General features: G+C 46.1%; 1 protein-coding gene across 5 annotated transcripts in view; it reads right to left on the bottom strand.

The window, feature by feature from the left end:
• Nucleotides 1-1,930: 1,930 nt before the first annotated feature.
• PAX2 (paired box 2) overlaps nucleotides 1,931-23,875 on the bottom strand; it is a 100,349-nt gene continuing 78,404 nt past the window's right edge. For 3 of the 5 annotated variants that reach the window (XM_051981228.1, XM_051981227.1, XM_051981225.1), the window contains 3 exons: nucleotides 7,704-7,805; nucleotides 5,196-5,282; nucleotides 1,931-4,654 (listed from right to left, as the gene is read on the bottom strand). In XM_051981228.1, the coding sequence (XP_051837188.1) occupies nucleotides 4,533-4,654; nucleotides 5,196-5,282; nucleotides 7,704-7,805 (311 nt within the window). In that variant the 3' untranslated portion in view covers nucleotides 1,931-4,532. Of the gene's footprint in view, nucleotides 4,674-5,195; nucleotides 5,283-7,703; nucleotides 7,806-23,875 lie in introns of all 5 variants that reach the window. The other 2 variants (XM_051981229.1, XM_051981226.1) reach the window with 1 other exon arrangement.

Raw genomic sequence — 23,875 nt, 5'->3', positions numbered from 1 at the left:
AAAATGCTTGGTAAACTTTAAAGTACAATACAAATACTAGCTTATATCTTCATTGTTATTATTTGGAAGAGTACTGAATTTGGAGTCAGTGCTTGAATTCAAATTCGAGCTTTCTTATTTCTCACCTGTTTGACCTGGAATGATCATTTCACTCTTTGAATCCCAGTTTGCTCATCTGTAAAATTATGGAAATGAATACTAAGGTCCTTTCTACCTCTAAATCTGGGATCCTATTGTTCAACAGTAAGTGTACCCTTTTATATAGCCTACAGTAGTAGTAAAACATTAATGAAATTACTGATTTTAGGGGTTCAATCTGGGAGTGAAGGGGTAGGAAACCCGAGGTGGGATAGACCAAAAGAAAAGGGAACGATTCCTAAGCAGAGAGGAGTACTAATAAAAACAAAGAATAAAGTGTGAGAAATGGGAGAGGTGGAAGAACAGGAGACTGGGATCAGAGTTGGGAATTTGCAAATTCAGAATCTTGGAGATGGAGCAGTTCTAGATTAAATTAGGGCCTATGGAGAAACCTTTGGGGGCAGGTAACAGATGTGGAGATTGAAGGAGGAAAAGGAGGCTCAATTACTTAGACTATTTTTTAAAGATCTCTTAGAAGAGCAAGAGATTGCTGGTAGGAAAACTGGTTAGGAGATTGCTATAGTTTATGTTTGAAGTATGGACAGCTCCAACTAGAGTGGTCATTTTTTCCCCTAGTGCCTAACAGAGTATTTGGAATATAGTAGAAAATTAATCAATGCTTGTCAATTTGACCAAGGCCAAAGGGGCAGGAGATGGCACAGCAGGAATCCAAACCCAGGTTCATTTGGAACTGAGCATGAACACCCAGTCTAGTGTCCTAAATTCTTTTCCCAACATGAAATTCTTCTTATTTAAGTAGGAAAGAGTCCATGTGTGTTTCCTTTCCTACTGTCTCTCCCTCCTTCCCTGTGTTGGGCACACAAGGATGTCTATTTCTAATCTGTTTTCTTCTAGTGGCCAACTGCCCTGGACTCCCACAGCCTCAAAAGGTAGACCTGACCCAACAGGAAGGACCAAAGGTACACCACAGTGGCTGAGCCCATCAGGTCTTAGTATGGCCATCATTCTCAGCATCAGCATCCCCAGCCACTTTGAACTTGAGCTTGGGGCTTTGGGCTGTCGGGCCCATCTGGTCTTACACCAATAACGCCTAGAAAAATTTAAGACAAAAGAAATAACATTTCTCCTCATGTGTGAACTGCCTTCTTTTAGGTCTCCAACTAACATCACTCAGTGGATGCCTATAAGTGTCAGCCCTCATTCCTTCAAAGAAAGGGACAGATTAATAACTCCATCACCCAGCAGGAGTTGCTCAGACTTGCACTTAGTCCAGCGGTCTCAAGATCAGCTTCCACATCTCCCTTTTCCCACATCCAGCTGAGAGTTACTGATTTAAATCCACCTCCACCTTGAACCCAGAGACCAGACAGAAGCTTATTCTTTCCACCTAAATACCTAACCCAGGAGCGGACTAGGGGAGAATTTGAAGCCCTTCCAACCTATTTGCTGATTGGCTGTTTGGCAACTCCAAAATGGAAACTGCATCTCTAAGGGAAGCAGTGGGAGGTTGGATCAGGCTTGCTCTTCTACCTTTGACCTACCTGCCCATTCTGATGCAATTCTCTATCTGGGTCGGAATGAGGGGGTTGCCGGGGAAGGTCTTTGTGAATATCGAGGATTGGGGAATTGAGGATGGGCTGGATAATAAGTGGGAGGGACTAGTAATGGGAAGGAATCAATGAGAATGTGATAGGTGATATCAGTGGGGGAAGTGAGTATTGTGATTAATGAGGGGCTTAATGAATAAGGGTGTCAATGGGAGGGGCTAGTCGGGGGTTCCAATGGAGAGTGCAGAGGCCCTCCGAGTTTGGGAGAAAGAAGCCAGGAGTCCTTGGGAATGACATACAAAATTTTATTTATTATTATTTATTATTATTTATTTATTTATTTATTTATTTCTCATGTGCACAAAAGGAATCAAACAGAACCGGCGCTGAGGGAGGCTGAAGGAAGCTGGGGAAGGCTGAGGGAGGCTAAGGGTCAATCCTAGGCTGAGGGTGACTTTCAGAGTCTCCCAGGCTCAGGTCCCTGCCCTGTCAGTCAGTTGTTCTGACTAGACTCAGGGCAGGGTTCGCCCCGGGGCGCCGACAGTTCATTAAAACCATTGTGTTTTCTCACTTTCTCGGTAAAGTTCTGGGAGAAAGTTCAGAGACCCGCCAGGTGGGTTAGGCTGGAGGAAGCCTCCCTGAGGCTCGGGCTCCGGACTCTTCCAGTTAAAAAAAAATTTTTTTTTCACTTTTTATTGACTTTGTTTCTGTTATTTCGAGTCGTCACTATCCACAGGTGAGGAAACATGCAGGCACAGCCGCTCTGGGGAAGGGACCAGAAGAAAGAGGAAAGAGAGGAAAGAAAAAGAGAGAAGAGAAGCAGAGTGGAGAGAGAAAGCGTGTAGAGGAGTGAAGAAGAGAGCAAAGAGGCAGGGAAGGAGGAAAAAGGGGAGGGAGAAGGATAGAGTGAGGAAAAAAGAGATTAGAAGACAAGTTACTGGCACGGAGTGGGGCGGGGGGGAAGGAGGAGAGTGGAAGGGCTGCTCAAGCCATTAGTTTCCCAAGACAGGAGGGTGCAGATCTGGGGGCCAGGCAGGACTGAGAGCTCAAGGATGGCAAGTCAAGCCTGGTATAGGAGGAGATGGTGAGGGAGAAGCCAGTATTAGAGAAAAGAGACACAGAAAGAGAAACGGGACGGAAGCACGGGACCGAGAGAGATGGTTTAAAAGGTAACAACCACAGGAGAGGAGTCCACAGGAGTCATTTTGCATAGTGATTTCTTTTCTTTCAAACCTTTTTTTTTTTTTTTTTTTTTTTTTGCAACTTAAAAAAAATCCCCCCCCCTGCCCCGCGCCCCTCCCCCACGTGCTGTGCTTTATTGGGTATGTATCTTGTGTACCCCCTCCCCCCATCTCTTCCCTCCTCCCCCCTCCCCCCCCAAAGTGAGCGGCGACTCTCACAGCACAGACAGCAGGGCTTATCTACAGGCGGGCAGCGGGTGGCTTTAGTCACTACGATACAGGATGGCCCAGGTCGGGAGGGGCATTGGAAGGGTTTATATACACGAGGATTCGCCTTCACACAACACACACCGTCTTTCTATAAAGCAGCAGCCATAGGCTTTTTTTTTTCTTTTTGCAAATACCATAATGTTAAATAATTGTAGAATTTGAGGTCCCTGCCCAGGCTCGCTGACACAACTAGTGGAAGTTTTGCTGGCTCCCAAGCCCATCTCAGGCAGCCAGAGCTCAGATATTGCCCTATTCTGGCCCGATTTGGACCTCAAACCCCACGGCTTGGCTTCGCGGGGAGAGGAGGAGCGGACCGTGCTGGCCTAGGGCTGTTCCACCCGGCCAGCCCCAGACTGAGGGGCTATATCCAGAAACAGGGCTGGGACGGGGCCTGGGACCCATTGCTCTAGGGTGACCCGGCCCAACTGAGATTGAACACGATTGTAAAAGCTGAGAGAGAGTGGGGAGGCGTCTGAAATGCAGGGTCAGGTGGGTCCCAGGGTTCCGGGAAGCCCATGGGGGCTGGGGCAGGAAACAGCGACAAACAGCAACAGGGGCAGTAGTGATGGTATAGGGTGTAGCGGTTTGGGTGGGAAAAGGAAAGAACCAGACTTAAGTCGAGTTATCTGGAACAGGGTTATTGCCCTGTGTCCCCTCAGCAGAGATAGTCCCGCAGGCCTCAGGCTCCACAGACATTCTGCATCACATTCCCCCTTACGTCCTGGGCTGGGGATGGAGGGAGAGAGCCCAGCGCACTAGGGATCAGGTGGGTCGTTCTTTCCTTTAGTTTATAACTTTTTTGTTCGGGATTTTCTTTCCCCAAGCCTTCCCGGCAAAGCGGCTTAACACCGTTTCGCTCTCTCTCCTTCCGGTCCTGCAGGTGCGGGACGGGGAGGGGCGGACCAGGGCGGGCCTGACCGGGTCGGGTTGGGTGGGGCCTGAATGCTGTTCCCGCTCTGATAGTCCAGCCCGCCCGACTTGGCCCAGGCCCAGGCTAGCAGACCCGTTCTAGGCTGGGCGTCCTACACCCCGGCCAACGCCACAAGTCCCTGCCCCGGCCCGAGGTGGCGCACCGAGAGGGAGGAGGCGGGCGCCTGACCAGGTTAGGGCGCATCCCTTCGCCTCCCTCCCCGCGGACCTAGAGGAGGCTGCGGAAGGCGGCGAGGCAGAGGCCAGAGAGGGGCAGAAGGCGGGGTCTGCGGGATCCTCCCGAGACTCAGCCTGTCCCGTCTTAACGGGTCCCGGATTTAAAGAAAGACTGCGGGGGAGGAAAGAGGGAAATGGGAAGGACGGGGGCCAACTGGGAGGCGTAGCGTCCCGTCCCGTCGCGTGGCGTGGCGTGGATCCTCCCTCCCTCCGTGAGTGGCGGCGGGAGAGAGGCCAGCGGCGGGAGAGAGGCCAGCGGCGAGCGAGCGGGCGAGCAGGCGGGCGGGCTTCAGACGGGGACAATGTGCAGGCCGAAGCTGTCGGCCTGAAGCTTGATGTGGTCTCCGCGGTAACTAGTGGCGGTCATAGGCAGCGGCAGCAGCGGCAGGGGCGGAGCCCCGGGGGGTGGCACTATAATAATAAGGGGAACCTGGAAGTTAACACAGGAGAAGAATGGGCTGGATGAGAGGACAAACAGGAGAACAAAAAGGAAAAGTAACTCAAACCGAAAACTCCCGGGACTGTGATTGGGGCGGGGAGGGGCGAGGAGGGCCGAAATGACCGGCTCCGGTGGCTTTGGACTTTCTCGGCCTCGGCCGGATTACCCGCCCAGAGGCAAACTGCGTTAGATTGGGAAGATCGAACCCTTTGGGCCCACCAGACCCACAAGGACCAGCAAGTCCATTCCCCATTTGCTGAAACCTTCGGAGTCAGCGAATTACTGGTCACAAGTTTCCCTGCCCTGCCCAGCCCATCTGGGACGGCTGGAGGGAAGAAGGGAAGACTCACTGGTCTCTATGAAGGAGGAGCCTGCTTTGAGTCTCAGGTCTGAGCTAACCTCTTCCCCACCCCCCACCCCCCAAGATCTTCCCATTCCCGACATGAGGGGGGCTAAAAATCAGGATCGGGGCAGGCGAGTAGACAGACAAGACATTCTGGTGGCCGTACTCACTTAGTAAGGCCGGGTTGCTGAATCTCCAGGCCTCATTGTAGGTTGTGTACTGAGGGTGGCTGTAGGGGTTGCCTGAGAACTCACTTCCTGCAGGGAAGGGAGAGGAGACATGAAGGGAGTGAGTCCTAGGGATGCAGACACTTTGAATCACAGCATCATTATCATCATTAGGATGGGCAGATGAGCCACCTGAAGTCAAAAAGCCTCTGACACCCAGCCCTGGTTTGATCCAGGTGCATGGATAGATAGATGATGACTTGGGTAGGAACAGACCAGAGGAACCTTGTTGAGTGATGTCCCAGGACAAAGGTGTCTGGATGTCAAGAATATTTCCAAAGGCTGATGAGGAATGAGTGCATACCTGCTCATCAAGTTTTGCTTCCCTGCTTTTCTGATAGTGATTCCCTTTAAAGGCTGGGAAACCTGGAACTATCTGCTGCTCTTATTATTGGGGAGACGGCACTGCCCAGTGGGAATTAGCAGGAGGACCTGAGATCCTCACCGGACCAAATCCAGCTGAAGGGCTTGGACCACCCATTGAACCTAGACTTCTGGCTTGCATTGTCAAGAACGAACCAGTGGGCAAGAAACCCATTTTCCTACAATTGGTGCTATTGAGAATGGCCTGGAACGGAGTGGGGAGGGGTAGTGTTTTATATCCATGGACACAGAAAAAGCCCAGCAACTGTTTCTTATCCATTGTCATGCCCAGAGGAAATCAGTGTGGGCAGAGCCAACTACAATATGGTTAAGATTGGTTCTCTAGGACTACAGGGGACTGGAGAAGAGAGTATGAGACAGGAAGAAGATGGACCCTGCTTTGGTCTAACGAGGGAAGGAAGCCCAGTGCTTAGGGCCTCTGGCAGTCCTGAAGAGAAGGGCAAGCTCCCCAAAGACTTGGGGTGGGGGTGGGATGATGCCGGGGAGCGGGCACTGGCTGTCCCCCTGCCTCCTCCCTTTCTCTCTCCTCTCAGAAAGGCCAGGCCTCTGAGTTTTTCTCTCACCCTTTCTCCTGTGTGATGACCCCAGACTGTTTACACTGATCCCGCAGTGCAGGTTAAGTAGAGGAGAAGGAGCCCCTCTCAGAGAGGGAGCTGGGGTGGTGGTGGTGGGGGTGGAGGGGGGATGCAGCCACTGGAAAGCCTGTTTATTGACGAGGAGGGAAAGCATGCGTGCAGCAGGATAATGAGCTTCTGAGCTCAACTGTGACCAAGAGGAACTGAGCTATCTCCTTCCCCGATCGCTAATGAAACAAGTGTAATTTCCTCATCAGCACTGGATTCTGTTTAACGACTCCCCTCTTGCCACTGCGGCTCCCCTGCCTCTCTCCCCCACCTCCCTTCACCCTCCCTCACTTCCCTATTACCCCCCCTCCCAGGCTAATTCCCTCCCACTGACTCATTTTACCCCCTACCCTCCCTTACCCCTTATCTGCCTGCTCCTTTGCTCCTCCTAGGGGGTCTCTCCACTTCCTACCAGTGTCCTCATCCTCTCCTCACTCATCTCACCTCTCCTCCCTTGAGATTTCCCTCTTCGTGTCCCACCAGTTTCCTCATCTCGTCCATATTCAGTGCCCCCAATTCCCTTGGTACCCTCCTATGTTTACAGGGTGTGGCCTGGGACAGACATCACCACAGATGTGCCCCTCTAAATCAGATTACAAGTCTCCAGCATGTAGGAAAAAGGGGCGTGGAAGAGAGGGGACCTAGGCCATCATTTTGGTAAAAGGGTTTCCCTAAAGGGTGGGTCGTCCAACTGGAAAAGCTAACTCGTTCTCCAGTGCTCCACCCTCCAGTCCTGGGAAAATAGAGGCAGTCGTAGCCAAGAGAAATCGCCTTCTGTGCCCCACCTACTTGGCTCTGAGAGAATTGCTGGTTGTGACATTTCCCCCACTGAGGCACAGGGCATCTCCAGGGGGAGGTGGCTGTATTTCTGGCTGCTCTCCCTGGGTCTGGATCCTCCTCTGACCCCAGATCATGTCCTGGATCCTAAGTCCGCCGTCTAGGAGGTTGTCCCAGGTCATATTGAAGGGAGCTGCTCTGCCCTGCCCTTCCCAGCCTCCCCATGGGGGGCTGGGGTTAGCCAGGGTGGCTTTGTCTAGGTGACTGACATTTATCTAGAAGTGGTGCTTGACTCCAGGTTTCCATGGAAACCAGGGGAGGCTTTTCCAAGCCACCTCAGCTTGGCCTGGGTATCTAGCCTGCTATCTGGCCAGGGCCTTGAGTGGCCTCTGGGCACGGATGGGGAGAAGGATAAGGATAAGAAGAGGTGACCCCAGATAGGTACCCCAGCAACTACACCCCAAGGGCTTTGTCCCAGCCTGGGCTCCATCCAGCCCACTCGGAGCAGAAGGGAAGCACAGAAAGGGACCACCCTTTGGGGACAGCTGGGAAAGAAGTCATGTGGCAGGGCAGGGAGATCCGTCCTCGCAGAACACCTCTGATTTAGGTTCCCCAGGCATGAACCCTCCCCTTCTCCCCAGCCCATGATGGGGCTTTTATCACCTACCAGGCACCATTCCTGCCAGGGTAGAGGTGGGGTAGCTTCCCTGGCCAGTGGGAGGAACATGGGGGGGATAACCGGGCAGGGTGGTACTCGCCATGTCACGACCTGAAAAGAGACAAGGCACGGGGTGAGGGGCTGGTTCTCAGCCAGGTCACTTTATGAAAAAGAAACTGCCGGGTGATCAAGTAGGAACAGCAGCACATCAGCATCTGTGACGCTGTGTATGTGTACATCTTTATGTGTTTGGTTACCATGTTTTCTCAGGGGGCTGCAGAGAGAACAGAGGTCTGGGAGTAAGGGGACTTTGATCACCACATACACATATATATGTACATATATGTTATATACAGTATACACATACATATAGAGTTTGTTTAAATATTTTTTGATTAATTACACTACTATGTTTTCTCCACTTACCATAGATATATATAAACACACACATATATATGCATATATAGATATAGATATAGTATGTATTTGATTAACTTCAATATTTATATTTTGTCTCTCCCTTTACAATTTGAGTTTCTTTAGGACACAAAATGAGTATGTCTTTTTAAAAATCCCTATAGTAAGCCCTTCAAATATGCCTCTTGACTTGATTTCCTGATCCCTCCACTGTTTCCCAGTAATATCATAATCTTCTCACCACCACATCCATTTCCTCTTACCCTTGAACCTTCCAAATTTAGTCTCTCCAACACCTAAGGTTCCAGGAAATACACCTTCCTTCCACACCCCCATCCTGATACTGATCTCTCCTGCCATATTCCTTCCTGAGTCCTGAAGAACATAAACCTTACAATGGACATTTCCTGGTTTCTTTACGGCAGGTGTCAGGACCAAGAGGGAGATGTTTTGCTGTTTGTTTGTGTCTCATTTAAATGAATTTGAGTCATTCTTGATGTTCCTAGGAGGTTTCCCTGCTCCTGATTCCAGGAAGCAAAGCCCTGTTAAAGGTTCTTAGAACCAAACAAACCTGGTTCTTTATAGATTTATGCTGTCTAGCTTTCATCTCAAGCTTCACAGGGAACCCCAAAGTGGATTATGTAGACAAAGGATGTGTTTCTTTGGAAAATTATGTAATCACATAGTTATACCATTTGAATGAAGATGAATTATAAACAAATATACAATGTGAATTAGAGAAACTGTCCTTGTACCTTCCCCATATTGGTGACTCTTTGAAATGGATGATTTTAATTCTCACTTTTCACTAAGAGGAGACTTTCATCAACCCTCATTGCCATTTTATATGCCTGCCTCTTTATCTTTTTCTTTCCTCCTTTAAGGGAAATTGTCTTCCTTCTCTTCTCTAAATCTGCTACTTCTCTTGGTACTCTAGGGAAAGATCTGGACATCATAGATTTTATGCTCTCTTCACCAAGAACTTCTAGATTACTCCTTTCTGTTGGCACTTTTTCTTTCTCAATCTACCCTTTCCGTCTGCTTCCTGTAATCCATCTTCTGACTTTACCACTTCACTGAAACTTTTCCTGAGTCATCAATATCCAAACCTCATGGCTTTTAAAAATTTCTCATTTTCCTCAGTCCTATTGAAGCATTTGACACAATTGCTTTAGACAACAGTGTCAAAAGAAGGGATTTTGGAAACCACTGCGTCCACCCTTTACAACTAAAGAAACTGAGGCATAGAAAAATTAAACAATTTGACCAAGGTTATATGGTCCACCAAAGTATGTTGATATTTGAGGTGTGATTTGAACACATCTTCCTGCTTTCAAATACAGTGCCCTATTTACTATACCACTCTACCTTACCCCAGAAGATTTGGGTTCGAGTCCTATTCCTGATACATATTGGTGATGTGTTCCTGAACAAGTTACAACCTTTTAACCTCTCAGTGCTCATTGGCAACTATCTAAAACAAGATTACAGAGACAATCTCCATTGGAAATAAGCGCTCCCAATACTGATGAAATCACAAGACTAGTAAAATTATTTAAAAACATTTTTCTGGCATCTTTAACTCAACATGTTTAAAAGTTAGGTCATCCTTCTCTACAAACCAGTACTCTGTCCCCCTCCCCGAACTTTCCTCTTTTTGTCAATATTTTGTCACTATTCTCCCTTTTTTCTGATTTGAAACTCTGGAATCAGCTCTGCCTCTTCATTCATACTCTGTCTCCCACATCTGGTAAGTCCTGCCAATTCTTTTTATGCCTCTTAAGGCCTTCCCTTTCACTTCCATTGCTACCATCCCATGTTTATCTTAGGATCACCTTATACCTAAATTCCTAAATCAACCTTCCAAAGGAGCTCCTAACCCCAGAGAAATCTAACCTAGTCTACATACGTCTACAAAATTAAATTAAAAGTCCATAATTACTATTTTCAACATGTCATCCCTTATCAAGACCAAGAATTGCTTTCCTATTCCCCACCATTCAAGGCCCTCCATAGCCTGATTCTATCCCTTAACTGATATTTTTCTATTACTTTCTAGCATGCTCCTTTCAGTCTAATCAGGTTGATGTCCTTGTTGTCTCCCTACTCATCACTTTTGTGTTATTTTCATTACTTAGTATGAAAGTGCTCCCTTCTTTTACTGGCTCCTCAAATCCTTTCCATCCTTCAAGGCACTCAGCTCAAGGTTTTGACTCTTTCTTGAAGTTTTCCTAAACTTCTCCAGTTCTCATTGATCTCTCTTTTTTGAGTATTTGAACTCTGCCCTACACAATTTAGCACTTAATAGTTTGTCCTCTTCAGGTAGATTCCATGATCCTTGAGGGCAGGGACTATGTCTTCCTTTTCTGTATTCCCCATAGTGATAAGTACATAGCAGGTACTCAATAAATACCTGTTGATTAATTGTGCTGGTAATCAGTACCACACAATTTAACATTTAATTATTCTCTCATTGTTATGCCTGTGCTAGATGTAAAGGCCAAAAAAAAAAGTGGGTTGGAATTTCAGGTGTAAATATTCTCCCTCCCAAAATTAAATTGTGAGTTTTGCTTATTTCAGAATGATGAATAGTATATTTAAGAAAATACTAATAGCTTTGTACAGTAATGAGTTGCATAATTCTTAGAAATTCCTCATTTTTAGATATAATTTAAAAACAAATTTCTAAAAATATTCAAATAAATATTTGATATGATCTTTAGAAAATTATTTTTTAAAATATTCAGTAGAAAGATTTTTGTGCAAAGTTGTTTCAGTATTAGCATATTCAGTACTCCTGTAAATTCCTGTAAATTAGCATATTCAGTATTCCTATTAAAAAAAAAAAAAAAGAAAAACAGCAATCTGGAACAATGATGTTGACTCAATCCTTATCTTTGACTGAAACTACTCTCTCTGAGGATATAAGAAACTTCATAATTACTGACCCAATGGCCTTTCTTTGTCCTCATTCTTCTTGATCTCTTGACAGTATTTGGTGATGTTGACAGCCTCTCATTTTAAACATTCACTCCTCCCTTGGTTTCAGAGAGATCACTCTCTCCTGCTTCTCTTACCTCTCTAACTGCCCCTCCACTGTTTCTTTATTCTTTCTACACTGTCTCTCTGAGTCATCTCTTCCACAGGCTGGATTAACACCTTCATTCAGGTGACTTCCAAATCGACATGTCTGGCCCTGACTCTTCTTCCCACAATCTCAGTTGTCTGTAAGAGCCTTCCACTGGGATGTCTCATAAACTCCTCCCCCAGCATATCTGAAATTGAGCTCATTGTTTGTGCTAATACTGGTTTTTTTTTTTTTTTCTGGCTTCACTATTTCTGTCATTGCCACCATCGTTTTCCCAGTTTCCTCTCTTTGCAGTGTTGAGCTAACACTTGACTCTTCCATTTCTCTCACCTCTCACATCAGAAGAATTGTCAAGTTCCATCAATTATCTTATGGCAGAATTCACTTACATCCTTTTTTTCCTGTCACCCAGCTGGACTATTACAATAACTACACTACTTCCAGACTCATCCTCTTTATGTAGATTTCTGATAATGTCACTCTCCTATTCAAAACTTCTTAATGCCTTTCCATTGACTACCATATAATGTTCAAACTTCTTTGCCTGGGATCCCAGACTTTCCACCATTTTATGCCAGCTCCATGACGCTACAATTTAGACAAACTAAATTACTTTGTCTCACACATGTCCTGTGCTTTGAAGAATGAATAAAAGAACAGTCATTTATTAAGCGTTTACTACATGCTGGGCTTCCCATTAAACATCCCGTATACCAATAAAAAGCAAGATAGTCCCTGGCCACAAGGAGCTTTCTAAATTCTATCAATCAATGGGCAATCTTTAAATGTTTTCTATTTGCCAGTCATTGTGCTTTCCTACATTTATGCATTTGCTCAACCTTTCCCTTTACTAAAATCCTAACTATTGACATCCTACCATTTAAAGCCCACCATCTTTCCCTTCTTAGACCTCACAAAGCATTATGTTTGCATCTTTCTTTTATTATTTTGCCTTATAGTTCATGTTCATGTATCTATTTAAGATTATATATGGAAGGGGCAGCTAGTTGGAGCAGTGGATAAACAGGAGGACCTGAGTTCAAATTTGACCTCAGACACTTAACCCTTCCTGGCTGTGTGGCCCTGGGCAAATCACTTAATCCCAATTGCCTCAGCAAAAAAAAAAAAAAAAAAAGATTATACATGAAACTGGGGCAGAGACACACTGACTTATCTAGGTGCTGTATCTCCCTATCATTTAGGTGATTAATATATGCTTATTGGATTAAATTAAATGTATTAGTGAGACCTACAGAACTCTTGGACCTACAGAACACCCATTTACTTTTCAAAAGGGAGAATTATCTAGAAGCCCTTTTCTTAGTAGCTTTTCCCTTGTTGAATTTTAATCTAGAAACTGGAGGATATTTTCCAGTCATAAGGATAAAATGTCATGTAGTAGAAAAAGCAATAGCTTTACCAATGATAGATCATATGGCCTCACCACAAATTACCTAATATTTATGAGCCTCCATTTCCTCATTTGTAAGATGAGAAAAACCTCATTCTGTGAGGAAAATACTTTGCAAACTTATAAAAAATGTTTATGTTTCAGCTAGGTGAACAGTTGAGAGTGCAAGACTTGGAGTCAGGGGGACCTGAGTTCAGTCTCCAGTTTGGACATTGTATGACATTGTAGAAGTAATTTAATCTCTCTCAGACTCACCAGCAAAATGATGTTATTGAATCTACTCAAGAAATTCTTGACCAACTAAGAAGTGATTTGCTGTAATGGAAAGAATACTGGCCAGAACCTGGATTTAAAGTTCAACCACCTTAATGACTTTGCTCATCAGCCCATTGTGATTAGAGTGGCTGAAGTAGGATAGGGAAATGTTGATCCCTTAAATCTTGCCCACTCAAGCAAAGTAGCATCTGCTTATTCCTGTGAATGTTAGAAACAAGAAGCGTATTGTTCTGCTTGTCTAAAAGGGTTGGGACAGAAAGGAGTAAGGATTGGTTAAAGATTATTGGAGTTAAATGGAAATTGGGACCTGGTTCCTACCAGGCCTTTAGATTTAAAAAGGGACTGAGAAAAGGCATATTCCATTAAGGAACACAGGTTGTAAGAGTTTAAATTTTATCTGAACTCTAATGAACCTATTTTTTAACCACATTAGCGTATTTTCCCCATCTACATAAATTGTAATTCAGTTCTTAGTAATTTGTTGTTTTGTGCAAAATCATCTATTCCACTTTAATTACTATTTCTTTCTGCCTCTGTCTCTGTCTCTCTGTCTCTGTTTCTGTCTCTTTGAATAAATTGAAAAATCAACTTCTAATATATGCAAACTTTTCCTATATTGAAAGTTACTCTGATAGGAAAAAAATCATGATTTGCAAATATAGTGCAATGAAGCAGAAATTATCCTAAATTGAAATTCAAAACATGGGTTCTGCTTGTAGCTCTTCCATTAGTATGCTGTGTGACTTGAGGCAAGTCACTATCCCTCTCTATGCCTCAGCTTCCTATCTGTAAAAAAAGAGAATGAACTAGTTGATTCTGACTTTCCTTCCTAGTCTGAAATTTGATAAATCTGTAAAATGCTTTACTATCAAATGAAAAATGAATTTCTACATGCTTTTAGAAAGGAAAAACAAACAATCTTACATATAGATATGGCCTACGGATCACTAAGCTATTCTTTATGGGTATATGAGACAAGGACTATATTACAAAAAGTACAAACTGCTCTTCTCAGAACTTCATATGAGACTGCTACTGTCCCAAATATCACAGGATTTTGCACGCAGTAAGTACACATAAATATTTGAATATAGGAATAAGTTAATGAATGGGATCTCTTTGCAAAGCTGCTCCTATCTTCGAGTCACCCTAGACTGCAGGCAGTTGTGTGGTACTGTCAATGGTCTTGCTTATAGGTGATGCTAAAAGATCAGGAATATGTTGACCCAACTCTTGTCAAAGGAGTCTATTCTTCTGGAACTGCCACTGTCAATAACAGAAGAGAGCATCTTGGGGAAAAGCCTGTAAATTACTAAGATCATCATATGAATGGGTACTGGAATTTTTGCCAGGAAGAATCAACACAGCCTTGCTCTTTATAGTGTCTATCGCTGGTTGGATAAATGTGAGGGGAGAAGGAATTGTAGATTGTGGTTTTCACACGTGTGTGTGTGTGTGTGTGTGTGTGTATGTGTGTGTGTGTGTGTGTGTATGTGTGAATGGAAGCACTGAAACAGGAACAAACCAATGCATTGTAGGACATGCCAGCAAAAAAAATCTATGTTCTATAAAAGGGAAGGAATGGTGACATGTTACTCTTACCAATTGAAAAGTCAGGGAACAAATAGAAGACCTCATGAGAATCTATCACCAAGAAATATCCACATGTTATATGCAGGACAATGTATAGACTATTCTACTAACAACTATACTTGAATTATCAAGCAAGTGAATGTTACTCATACCGGGATTTCTGTTTTCGAGAAACGGCAAGTGAAATGCACAGAATACATTAGTAGCATGGAAACTGGTGTAAAACTCAATGGGGTGCAGTGGTAATGTCCTTTGAGAGTTTTACTAAAAAATAAAGATGGTCTTCAAGAAAGACTAACAGTTGAGGATCTTAAAGTACCCAGAAGTATAAGGAGTGCTGTGTTAGATGAGGATGTCTTCTGAGTTCAAATACAGAACTCCCTGAAGATTCTAAAGACAATTCCTTCAGCAATCACAGCATCCAAATCAGACAGTGCACTTATGTCAGGCATTCCTTACCAAATGGTCCAGATCAAATCAACTGCTGCAAATCTCCTGGATCCAAGATTCAGACTCAAACATGTAAGTGATGATAGTCCTGATTCTGCATTTGACTGGATTACAAAACAACACCCAGACATTGTTTTTAGAGAAGACTATTTAAGTAATGTAGGAAAGAGGTCACATTTGGCTGTTCGGTCCAGGAAAACCATCTTAGATCCTGCCAAACAGGCATCTTCTATAACTTGGTGGTGGGAAGATCTTTGACCTACATAATGTCTGTCTCTTTGAGCAGATATCTCTACCTTCTGAAGAATATAGAAATCAATCTCTATCTGGAAATAGAATATTTCAGGACTGACCAAATCAGTGAACATGTGGTAGAAGTAATCTTAATTCAAGCTTGTTTTCAGAAGCCCACAAATTAGTAATACTTGTATGTTAAAGTTATCTGTATATCTTATCCCCACTCCCTCCACCCTCCACACACACTAGTCTGCAAGCTTCATAAGGGCAGGGTTTGTGTTTTGTCTAAATTGTCCCTTCTCTAGTACTTAGAACATGGCTACAGAATTGAAAACAGAAAAATGAAACATCAGAATATGCAATGACAATGACAGTGCAAATCATTCACAAAAAAGGGCATGATTAGACAAAGTACAATGGGATAAAGTTATATTCAAGTTGATTCAAAGGATTTTTAAAAATCTTTTTTTTGTTCATTTGTTTTTCTGATGATGAGTTCATTCTCTATCAGATTGGCATAATTATATAGGGAGATCTAAATCAGGAAAACAGTAACTTTGTGTTACTGTGATGTTAATGTTTTCATTGAACTTTTAGCATGTTTCTTATAAACAACTAATAAACTTTTAGCATCGCTTTTCAAAACTAAAAAAATTGCTGATCTAGTTTCTAAAGCTCAACCAATTTATAGACAATCCATTTGTAAGCAAACAAAATCATTTAAAAGGAAAATTCAATGAGTAAATTTATACTTAACTAAAATATATTTTTAAATATTACATATGAAATAACTGTCAAATCTGGGACATCTCAAAGACCATCATTATATATATAGCCCCTCAATATACAGGTAAAGAAACTGAGTGACAATTTTATGATCAAACTATATATGTATACATACATATATATAATACATGTTCTTGAACTAACCAAGTCAATTTCCATTTATAGAGGGCACTCACTATAAAGTATATTCATCCATTTCACCCTTACATTTCTACTTCCCTTCTCTCCTTGTTTTTTCAAATTGTCTAAAAATTTAAAATCTCTGGTCTCATCTCCAGTTATAAGCTCATTGAAGGATATATTACTATACCATGTTTTATACTAATTCTGCATCCTCCTGTCTAATCCTGTGCTAGACATAACTCAGGCTCAAAAAATACCTCCTGGTATAAAAAGATCATACTAATAGAAAGACAAAATGAAAGTCAGAAAGGCCTGGACTAGAGTTCTAGTTTCTCTATTAACTCTTTTTGGGACCTTGGACAAATCCCTGTCTCTGAATCTCGGTTTCCTCATCTGTAAAAATCAAATGATCACAGCATTTAAGACTAGAAAAGAACTTGGAGATCATCTAGACTACATTCTTTTTAAACTACCTGCCCCATGTGGTTGTTGTGAAGATGTTAGTAAAACTGTACATTGTTATCACTATTACTTGCAAGCTTTTATGAAATATGTGGGTATGACTATTTTGTGGTCCAATTATCAGTGAGGTACACTACCTTGCAGATTAATTATAACTGATTCCCTGGGGGAAGTCACATTATGTGACTTAATCCCCATTTTATAACTCTCTGAGTTACATGTGATTGATTTCCCATGGATTATGATAGTGGGTTACATGAAACCTGTTCCTTTTGGAGTCAGTGAAGTCAATTCTTTGTAGCGCTAGTTGTTTTCAAAGCTAATTCTCTGTGGGTTTGGTGGAGGCTGGTTCCTAACCAAATTTCACTAGCAAGTAGAGCTGAGAAGTGACCTAGGATTTAGTCAGTTCCCAGAAAAGGACTCAGTGACCAGACTGCTTGGTATTGGTCTTGAGTAAACCACCAGCCAATGGGTGATAAAAGGTTGTTGCTTCTGCTGTGAAAGAATTCTACAAGATAGCTTTTCCCTAATCATCAATGGGCTCTATACTCAACCAAATGAGAGGGTCTCTTTAGGTCCAAATAATTAAGTCTAGGTAGCAATTGAGGCAAAAAAAAATTATTTTTTTCACCTAGTTTCCTCCCCCCCCCATTAAGTAAATAAATTGGGGAGGGGACCTCCCTGAGATCTTGGTGGCCCTCGAAAATAAAGAACAAACAAGCACAACAATTTCCAAGTGATTGGAGGCCCTAGTAAATATTCCTCCGAGTCCTGTCAGGAACAAGAGAGAGGCTGGGGAGCAAGGCAAAAATAGCTACCAGAAGGACGATACAAACTTCTCTGGCATTGATGAAGGTGACTGCAACCTGAAGCCGGGCTCAGGGCAGGGGTGGCTCCTGGGGTATACTTATGCAGTCTGAAGCCCCTCATGCTGGGTGGGCAGAGGCTAATCCTGTTTACACAGTCTCCTGATACTCCAGGTTTTCCAGTTCCTCTCAGGCTTTATTTTGTTCTCTGAGAGCACTGAATTGTCAGCTCTAATCCTTCCTAAAGCGGAGTGTTTTTCAGCCGCTCCGTGTAAGTGAAACCCTAATCCCAAGGAAAACGGCCACTTAAGCTGCTGGCGCATTAGGTCCGTCTCTGACCAGCCCCAGGATTTCCTCCCTCCCTGCCTGCCGGCCCAGCTGCCAGTCCAGAGAAGAGAAGGGGATTCCAATTTGAAGGCTCCCAAAGCCCTCTCCCAGGTGACAATAGCGCAGGGTTTGACTCCCAAAGCTCAGGAACACAAGAGTTCCCGCTGTTTGTCCCGAAGCTTCTGGCTTCATTAATGGGCAGAAAAGAATAGATTCCCAGGGGGCTGAGAGGCTGGAAGGGGGAGCAGACCTCCTCTGGACCTTGGTGGAATGGAGGGGGGTCACCTGTTATCGTGGGAGAGGAGGAGGACTTTTACCACAATAGTGGCTATGGAGAATGGGGTGTATGGGTGTGGAGGTGCTGACTTCTCCATCTCCCTGAGTCCGGGGAATGGAGGAGACCTTGCCAAAATATCTCTAAGCTTCTGAGAGCAGGGCTCCAAAAGATCCAGGAAGAATTCATTTGGACCCCGCTAATTAGGAAGTTGTGATCGTTCAGATAGACCCAGGCTGATTGGCTTTCCCTTTGCTCAGCAAAGCCTTTCTTTATGGAGAGGTAAATTAATGAGATAAACAAGATCTCAGGGACAAGGTCTAAAACATTTAAAGGTACAAACTTTTCCAGCACCAGCACTTTGGAAGCTGTGTTTACATGCAAACTGCTAATATGCTAACTACAAACCTAGCTATTCATTAAAACATGCTCCCAGAGGCCCTTGACTAGAAAACACGTTGTTAGCCTAGTTTGATGATGAAATCGATTTCTTTAAAAATACTCTATGATTCAGATTTGTCACTAAGTCACACTGGCTTCATTCTTTGAGACAAGGAGTTCTTAACCTGGTATCTTTTGGACTCATGTATTTTTAAGCATTTGAAAAACATTATTCTCAGAAGGGGTCTATTTGACATTCTGCCAAAGGGGTCTGTGTTACTAAGGAAAAAGGAAAAAGTAAGAACCCCTGTTTTAGGCTGAATGAATCAGCAAGATCAGGAAGCAATGGCAAGACTAGTCTACTTGTTATCCTTCAGAAGGAGGAAAATGAAGATGATGAAATAAAAGTTATATGGACTGCTCCATTTTGCCTAAACATATTTAATACCTCCCTCTGCCTCTGACCTTCAACTACAGTACACTCCACACATCCCTGGGGAGATCAGCTGCCCTGGAAATTGGGATTTGGGTTGACATTGGATATGGGTTGGCGAGAGCTTGGGAGGTGGGATTGCATGATAGGGAGAGAAGAAAGGAAGGGATGGGAATGAGCATGGATTTAAGACTAGGAAGATCTATAGGGCTGTAGGGGAGGTGGAGCACATGGCGGCAGTGCATGTGAAACTTGGGCTGATTCCCTAGGCCTTAGATTGAAATTGCTGCCTGTCTTTCTTACTCCCCTACTATTTCATCAACAAGTCGCTCTCTTGCTCAGGGCTGTATCAGGGAGGCAGAAGACCAGAAGAAGGAGGGGAAAGAGAGACCAAGAGAGGGAGAGAAGTCCAGGGCACAGTCCTATTTGTCAGTGACTCACTGCTATGGAAATATCCCTGGGCTTAAGTCTGAAGCCTGGGGACTGGACTCCTCAGGGGCACTCTTTGGCATAACTGCCATGTCTTGGCTGGGGCAACTGTTATGGCACTGAAAGAGCCACTGAAGGATGATGGGATGATGAATTCTGCTTTGGTCTGATAGCAACAGAAATGCTGTCTCTGTCTTTCCAAGCTCCTGTGGCAACTAAGCTGCCCTTCTCTTCTCAAGGCAGGAGGGGGAACTGGTGATCTCTGTGAAGACATGCCTTTCCCCTGTCAGTAGTTTTAAGCCCACAGGCCAGGACAGGAGATCTCTACACTCCTTAGAACCTTTATTGCCCTCTCCTCCCTAAAAAGGGGTTAGGTTGTTTGTTTTATTGGGGGTAGAAGGGGGAACCAGAGAGAAGGTGAGGACATTGGAAAGGGAGGGGGTGTTAACAACAGGAAACAAAGAATTCTTGGGATTGAGGCTCTCAGGATTCATGGGGAGGGGCTGGAGGTGGGGCCTTAGAGAATTGGAGACATTAAGAATGTAGTGGGGTTAAGTCAGGCAAGAGGGACAGAGACACTAAGTCTGAGGAAATCTGTCTCCCTGAGCTCAGGGTGAGGGGATGAATGAGCCTTAAAGACACCGAAGTTATTGCTGGGGAGTGGGAGGGTGGGTGGAGAGAATCCTGGTGGGAGCGGAATACCACTGCGTAGGCTTGCCCCTGACCTGCTATGGGACCCTGCCTGTGACTATCTCATGGCTGTATATGGAATTCTGTAGTAGGCTTGTCTTCCGCCGTTGCCCTAGTGGGAGGGGCAGAGGATGTTGGGGAGGGGGTGCTGAGAGGGTTCCTCAGCTGTCAGTAGGGTGGGTTCTCTTAACCCTTTGGTCCCAGAACCTATTATGTCATTTAAGGTTTAGCTGAGGGAAGAAAGGACCTTCCCCTGCCAGACAATTGCTGGGCCTTTAGTATCCACTGCCCTGTTTCCTCTGCCTAGGCTTCTTGCCTAGGCTTCTAGCAGACCAAGGACAAGTCATTTTTCCACTCTGAGCCTCAGTTTCCATTGTTTGTAAAAAAAAAAAAAAGACATTTGGACTAGATGATCTCTGGGACTCCTCTCGGATAGTCTATGGAGCCCTGAATCTTTCCCTTTCCTTTCTTTTTTCTTCCCTGGTGCCTCCCATGCACCTGTGCTTGCATACCCCCTGGGGGCTGAGATGTCCCCTGAGGCAGGGTCACTCTGGATACTTTCTGGGTTTCCTGGAGTTGTTGGGGTGGGAACTCTCCGGGCATTCCCTCAGGGGGAGCTGGCTGGGTCCTGAATGTACCATTGCCTCCCAGCTGGCCTTTCTCTGGGCTGGAAGCCTGGGTGAGGGCTGGGGCTGGGGGGCTGCCTTCCCCTTCCAGCCAAGTTTCTCCTCTTACTGGTCCCCTTCTCCTTATCACTTCTAAGACTGGGCTCAGTTCCAGACCAGCAGCCCCAAGCAGTGGGCTGGAGAGAAGAGGCACGGCTGAGCTGGAGCGGCCCAGCAGCGAAAGGGAAAGTGGGTGATAAATTTAAATAACCAGCTCGACTGGGCAGCTTGCTGAGTTGTGATGCAGGGAAATTAAAATCTCGGCAGAACTTTCAAATACCGCCCTGAAAAATTGATCTCTCGGTGCCAGAGGAAAGAGGGAAGAGGAAGGGAAGGGAAGAAAGGGGAAGTGAGCAGGGTGGGGCACTAGCGGGGCTTCTTCTATCACTCCTGATAGAGACCCTGATTCAGTATAAACCACTGTCCCTCTCCTTCCTTACCCCCCCCCCCAAACATTACACATACAATCCAAAGACTTCCTCTCTTAACACTGTCCTTGTGGAATAGGTACATCAAGTGGCTGGTTAAGTTTGAAATCAATCTCCTCCTTACCAGAATGCAGCAGAAATACCCTACATACCAAGCCCTCCTAACTGGGCTGAGTTTCCTGCTGGGCCGTTTTACTTAGAGTTGCTCCCTAAAGTGTCCCAAGGAAGGAAAGGCTACCGGATGTCCCCGGGAACAAGTCCCGGCCATACCAGGCTGCAGATCCTACACAAGCTTACACCTGGCGGCTGCTTCCCGGAGAGAGCCTCCCCACCTCCTCCTCCCCTTCTCACCTTTCCCCTCCCCCAAGCCTTTAACTCCAACAAAGCAAGACTCTCAAGAATCTTTCGGTGGGGTCTGTAAAGTCTTTCCCAGACCTCCTCCTCCTCCTGGCCCCTTAACCCCCAACTTTATTTAACCCTAGAGACGCTCAGAGCCTAGCTTGAACACTTCTCAACAACACACTGAATAGAAAAATGGGAAGAGTAGGGAGCCCATTTAACAACAGCCCAATCCTTAGCGCCCTCCTCTAACTCCGGATTCCCAAGGAGGCAGGGAATGGTGGGGGGCCGGCCGACCCATAGGAGGTCAGGGTCTGAGATGGTCCCTGAGGACCCGAACAGCACCCAGGTTCTCACCTTGACGGCACCTCCAGCATACTCTGCTTGTCCCCATAATAAACACATCATGAATCATTCATCTTTAATAGATTATGCAAATCAGGAGGACATAAAATCAACAAAGATCAATAACTGCAGCCGTTTAATTGCCAGCAAAAACATTTTAAGAATGAGCGTAATCTGCAGCCCTTTCTCGGGTAATGGCGCCATTAATCCAAACATTGGATCTTGGCCTAAGTGTAGAAAAATCATCTCCCTTCTCTGCCCCCTCCTCACGCCCTCCCCTCCCCCACCCCACCCCCACCCCTCTCTTTTTGGTAATTTCCAGTTTCGGAGCGAGTTTCCCCGTCATTACCACTGGTGAACAGCTCCGAATGTTAATGGTTCTGCTTTTGTTACTTCTCGCTTGATTGAAATGTCGCATACAGATTGAGATGTTAGTGCTAACTCGCCACCTGGGAATGTCAAGCTGGGTCTGAAATGAACTTTTCTCACACTTGGATCCAGATGGATCAGCCGGAGATGTTCCCAGGCTGAGCTGGGACCGTTCCAGGGCCATTGGGGGTGGGGGGTGGGGGGGAGAAGCGCGGAAGGTGGAGGCACTTTCTGCATCAGCCAAGTGCTCCTGCAGCAGGAGCCCCCGCACCCAGACCCGAATCCCCGGCTCAGGCAGCCCCTGGGTGGTTTGGTGGCCCAGGCCGGGAGAGGAGGACCCCCTGACATCTCCCTGGGGAGGTCCTCAGTCTGCCCTAGGACTGGGGAACAGCACCTGGAGTCTGCCGGCCCACAGGCCGGACTGGCCCGAGGAAGGGCCGAGGTCCTGGCCTAAGCAGCCTTCTGGGAGAAGTCTGTCAGCCCCAGAACTTGGCTTGGAGGAGGCAGACTCTCGCACCACTCCTGAGACTTTTGGCAGGTTTTGTCCCCCAAACTTCAGCTGTTGGCTGCCTCTGCGCCCAGCAAAGCAGGGACCCCACTCGGCACCCCCGGGAAACCAGGCGGAGAGGCCCGAGGCCGGGGGACCCAGGGTCCCTCCCCCAGTCCCCACTCCCAGTGCTCTTGGCCAGGGCCGGGGGGCCTGCTCTGTCGGCGGGACGCTGCCGCCTGCCCCCCGCCGCCGCCGCTGGCTGTGACGCAGAGCGCCTGCAGCCCCTCTGCCAGGTCCCCACGCCGCCTCCATTCCTCGCTTGGCGGGTAACGCCTCAGTGTCTCCCAATCCCCACCGCGGCCGTTCTCAATCATCCTGTCTCCCAATGAACGGCACATTGGCTTTAGTGTCTCCAGAATAATTAGGTGAATTTTAATAACACCTCAATGTGTGTCTCTCACACTTGGGCACTTTCCTGGCCCGGAAACTGTTCTGCAGTGCCAGGCACCTTCTGTGGGCCCCCAGGAGCTCCTGCAGAACCGGGCCCTTCACCGAGCCCCAGCCCCCGGCTCGGGCCAGCCCGCCACCGGCCCCTCTCTCAGGCTTCCTCCTCCTCTTTCTCCTCGGCTGCCTCCTCCTCCCCCTTCCCAGCGGCGTCTCCCAGGCTTCTCTCCTTGGCCCTCTTCTCTCGCACCATCCCGGCCTTGGGCCATTCCATCTACCTCCTCGCCTTCGCTTCTCACCCCGGGTAAACGGCTCTTACGTCTCCCCCTGCGCCTTTTCTTTCTTCCCAGAGCTCGGGCCTACATTCTCAGCCGCAGGCTACACACCTTCCCTGGATGTCCGACTTCAGCCTCCACGTGCGCAGAAGGGAGCCGCTCGCCTCCTTTCAGGAGCCGGCCCTTCCTTAACTCCGCTGTTCCGTGGGGCTCAGCCATTCTCATCCAGCAAGGCTCATTCTTTACTTTCTTCTCATGCTTCACACCCAGTCATTCGCCAGCTCCTGCGGGTCCCCTTTCCTCGGCAATTTCTACCCGACCTTCCCTTTGCTTTCCACTGCACCTAACCCGGTCTTTCTTCTTGCTTGGAGCGGTGAAAGAACCTTTGCCTGCTCTTCCTGCCTCTAAGTCGCCTACTCTTCAATGTCTTCGGTGTGTCTCACCTTCCTGCCCAAGGACTCTTCTCGAGCAACATGATGATATGTAACGGTAGGAATCAGAAGCTCTGATTCCTGTAGTGGTGGCGGGTGGTTGGCGTAAGGAGAGAGACAGGGACCTAGAGTCAGGAAGATCTGACTTCAAATTCAGCCTCAGACACTTGCTAATCGTGTGACCTCGGGCAAGTAAGTCCCTTAATCACTCT

This window comes from Antechinus flavipes, chromosome 2 (genome assembly GCF_016432865.1).
Source record: "Antechinus flavipes isolate AdamAnt ecotype Samford, QLD, Australia chromosome 2, AdamAnt_v2, whole genome shotgun sequence".
Lineage (NCBI taxonomy): Eukaryota > Metazoa > Chordata > Mammalia > Dasyuromorphia > Dasyuridae > Antechinus > Antechinus flavipes.
This window is presented reverse-complemented; position numbering and strand designations above follow the sequence as displayed.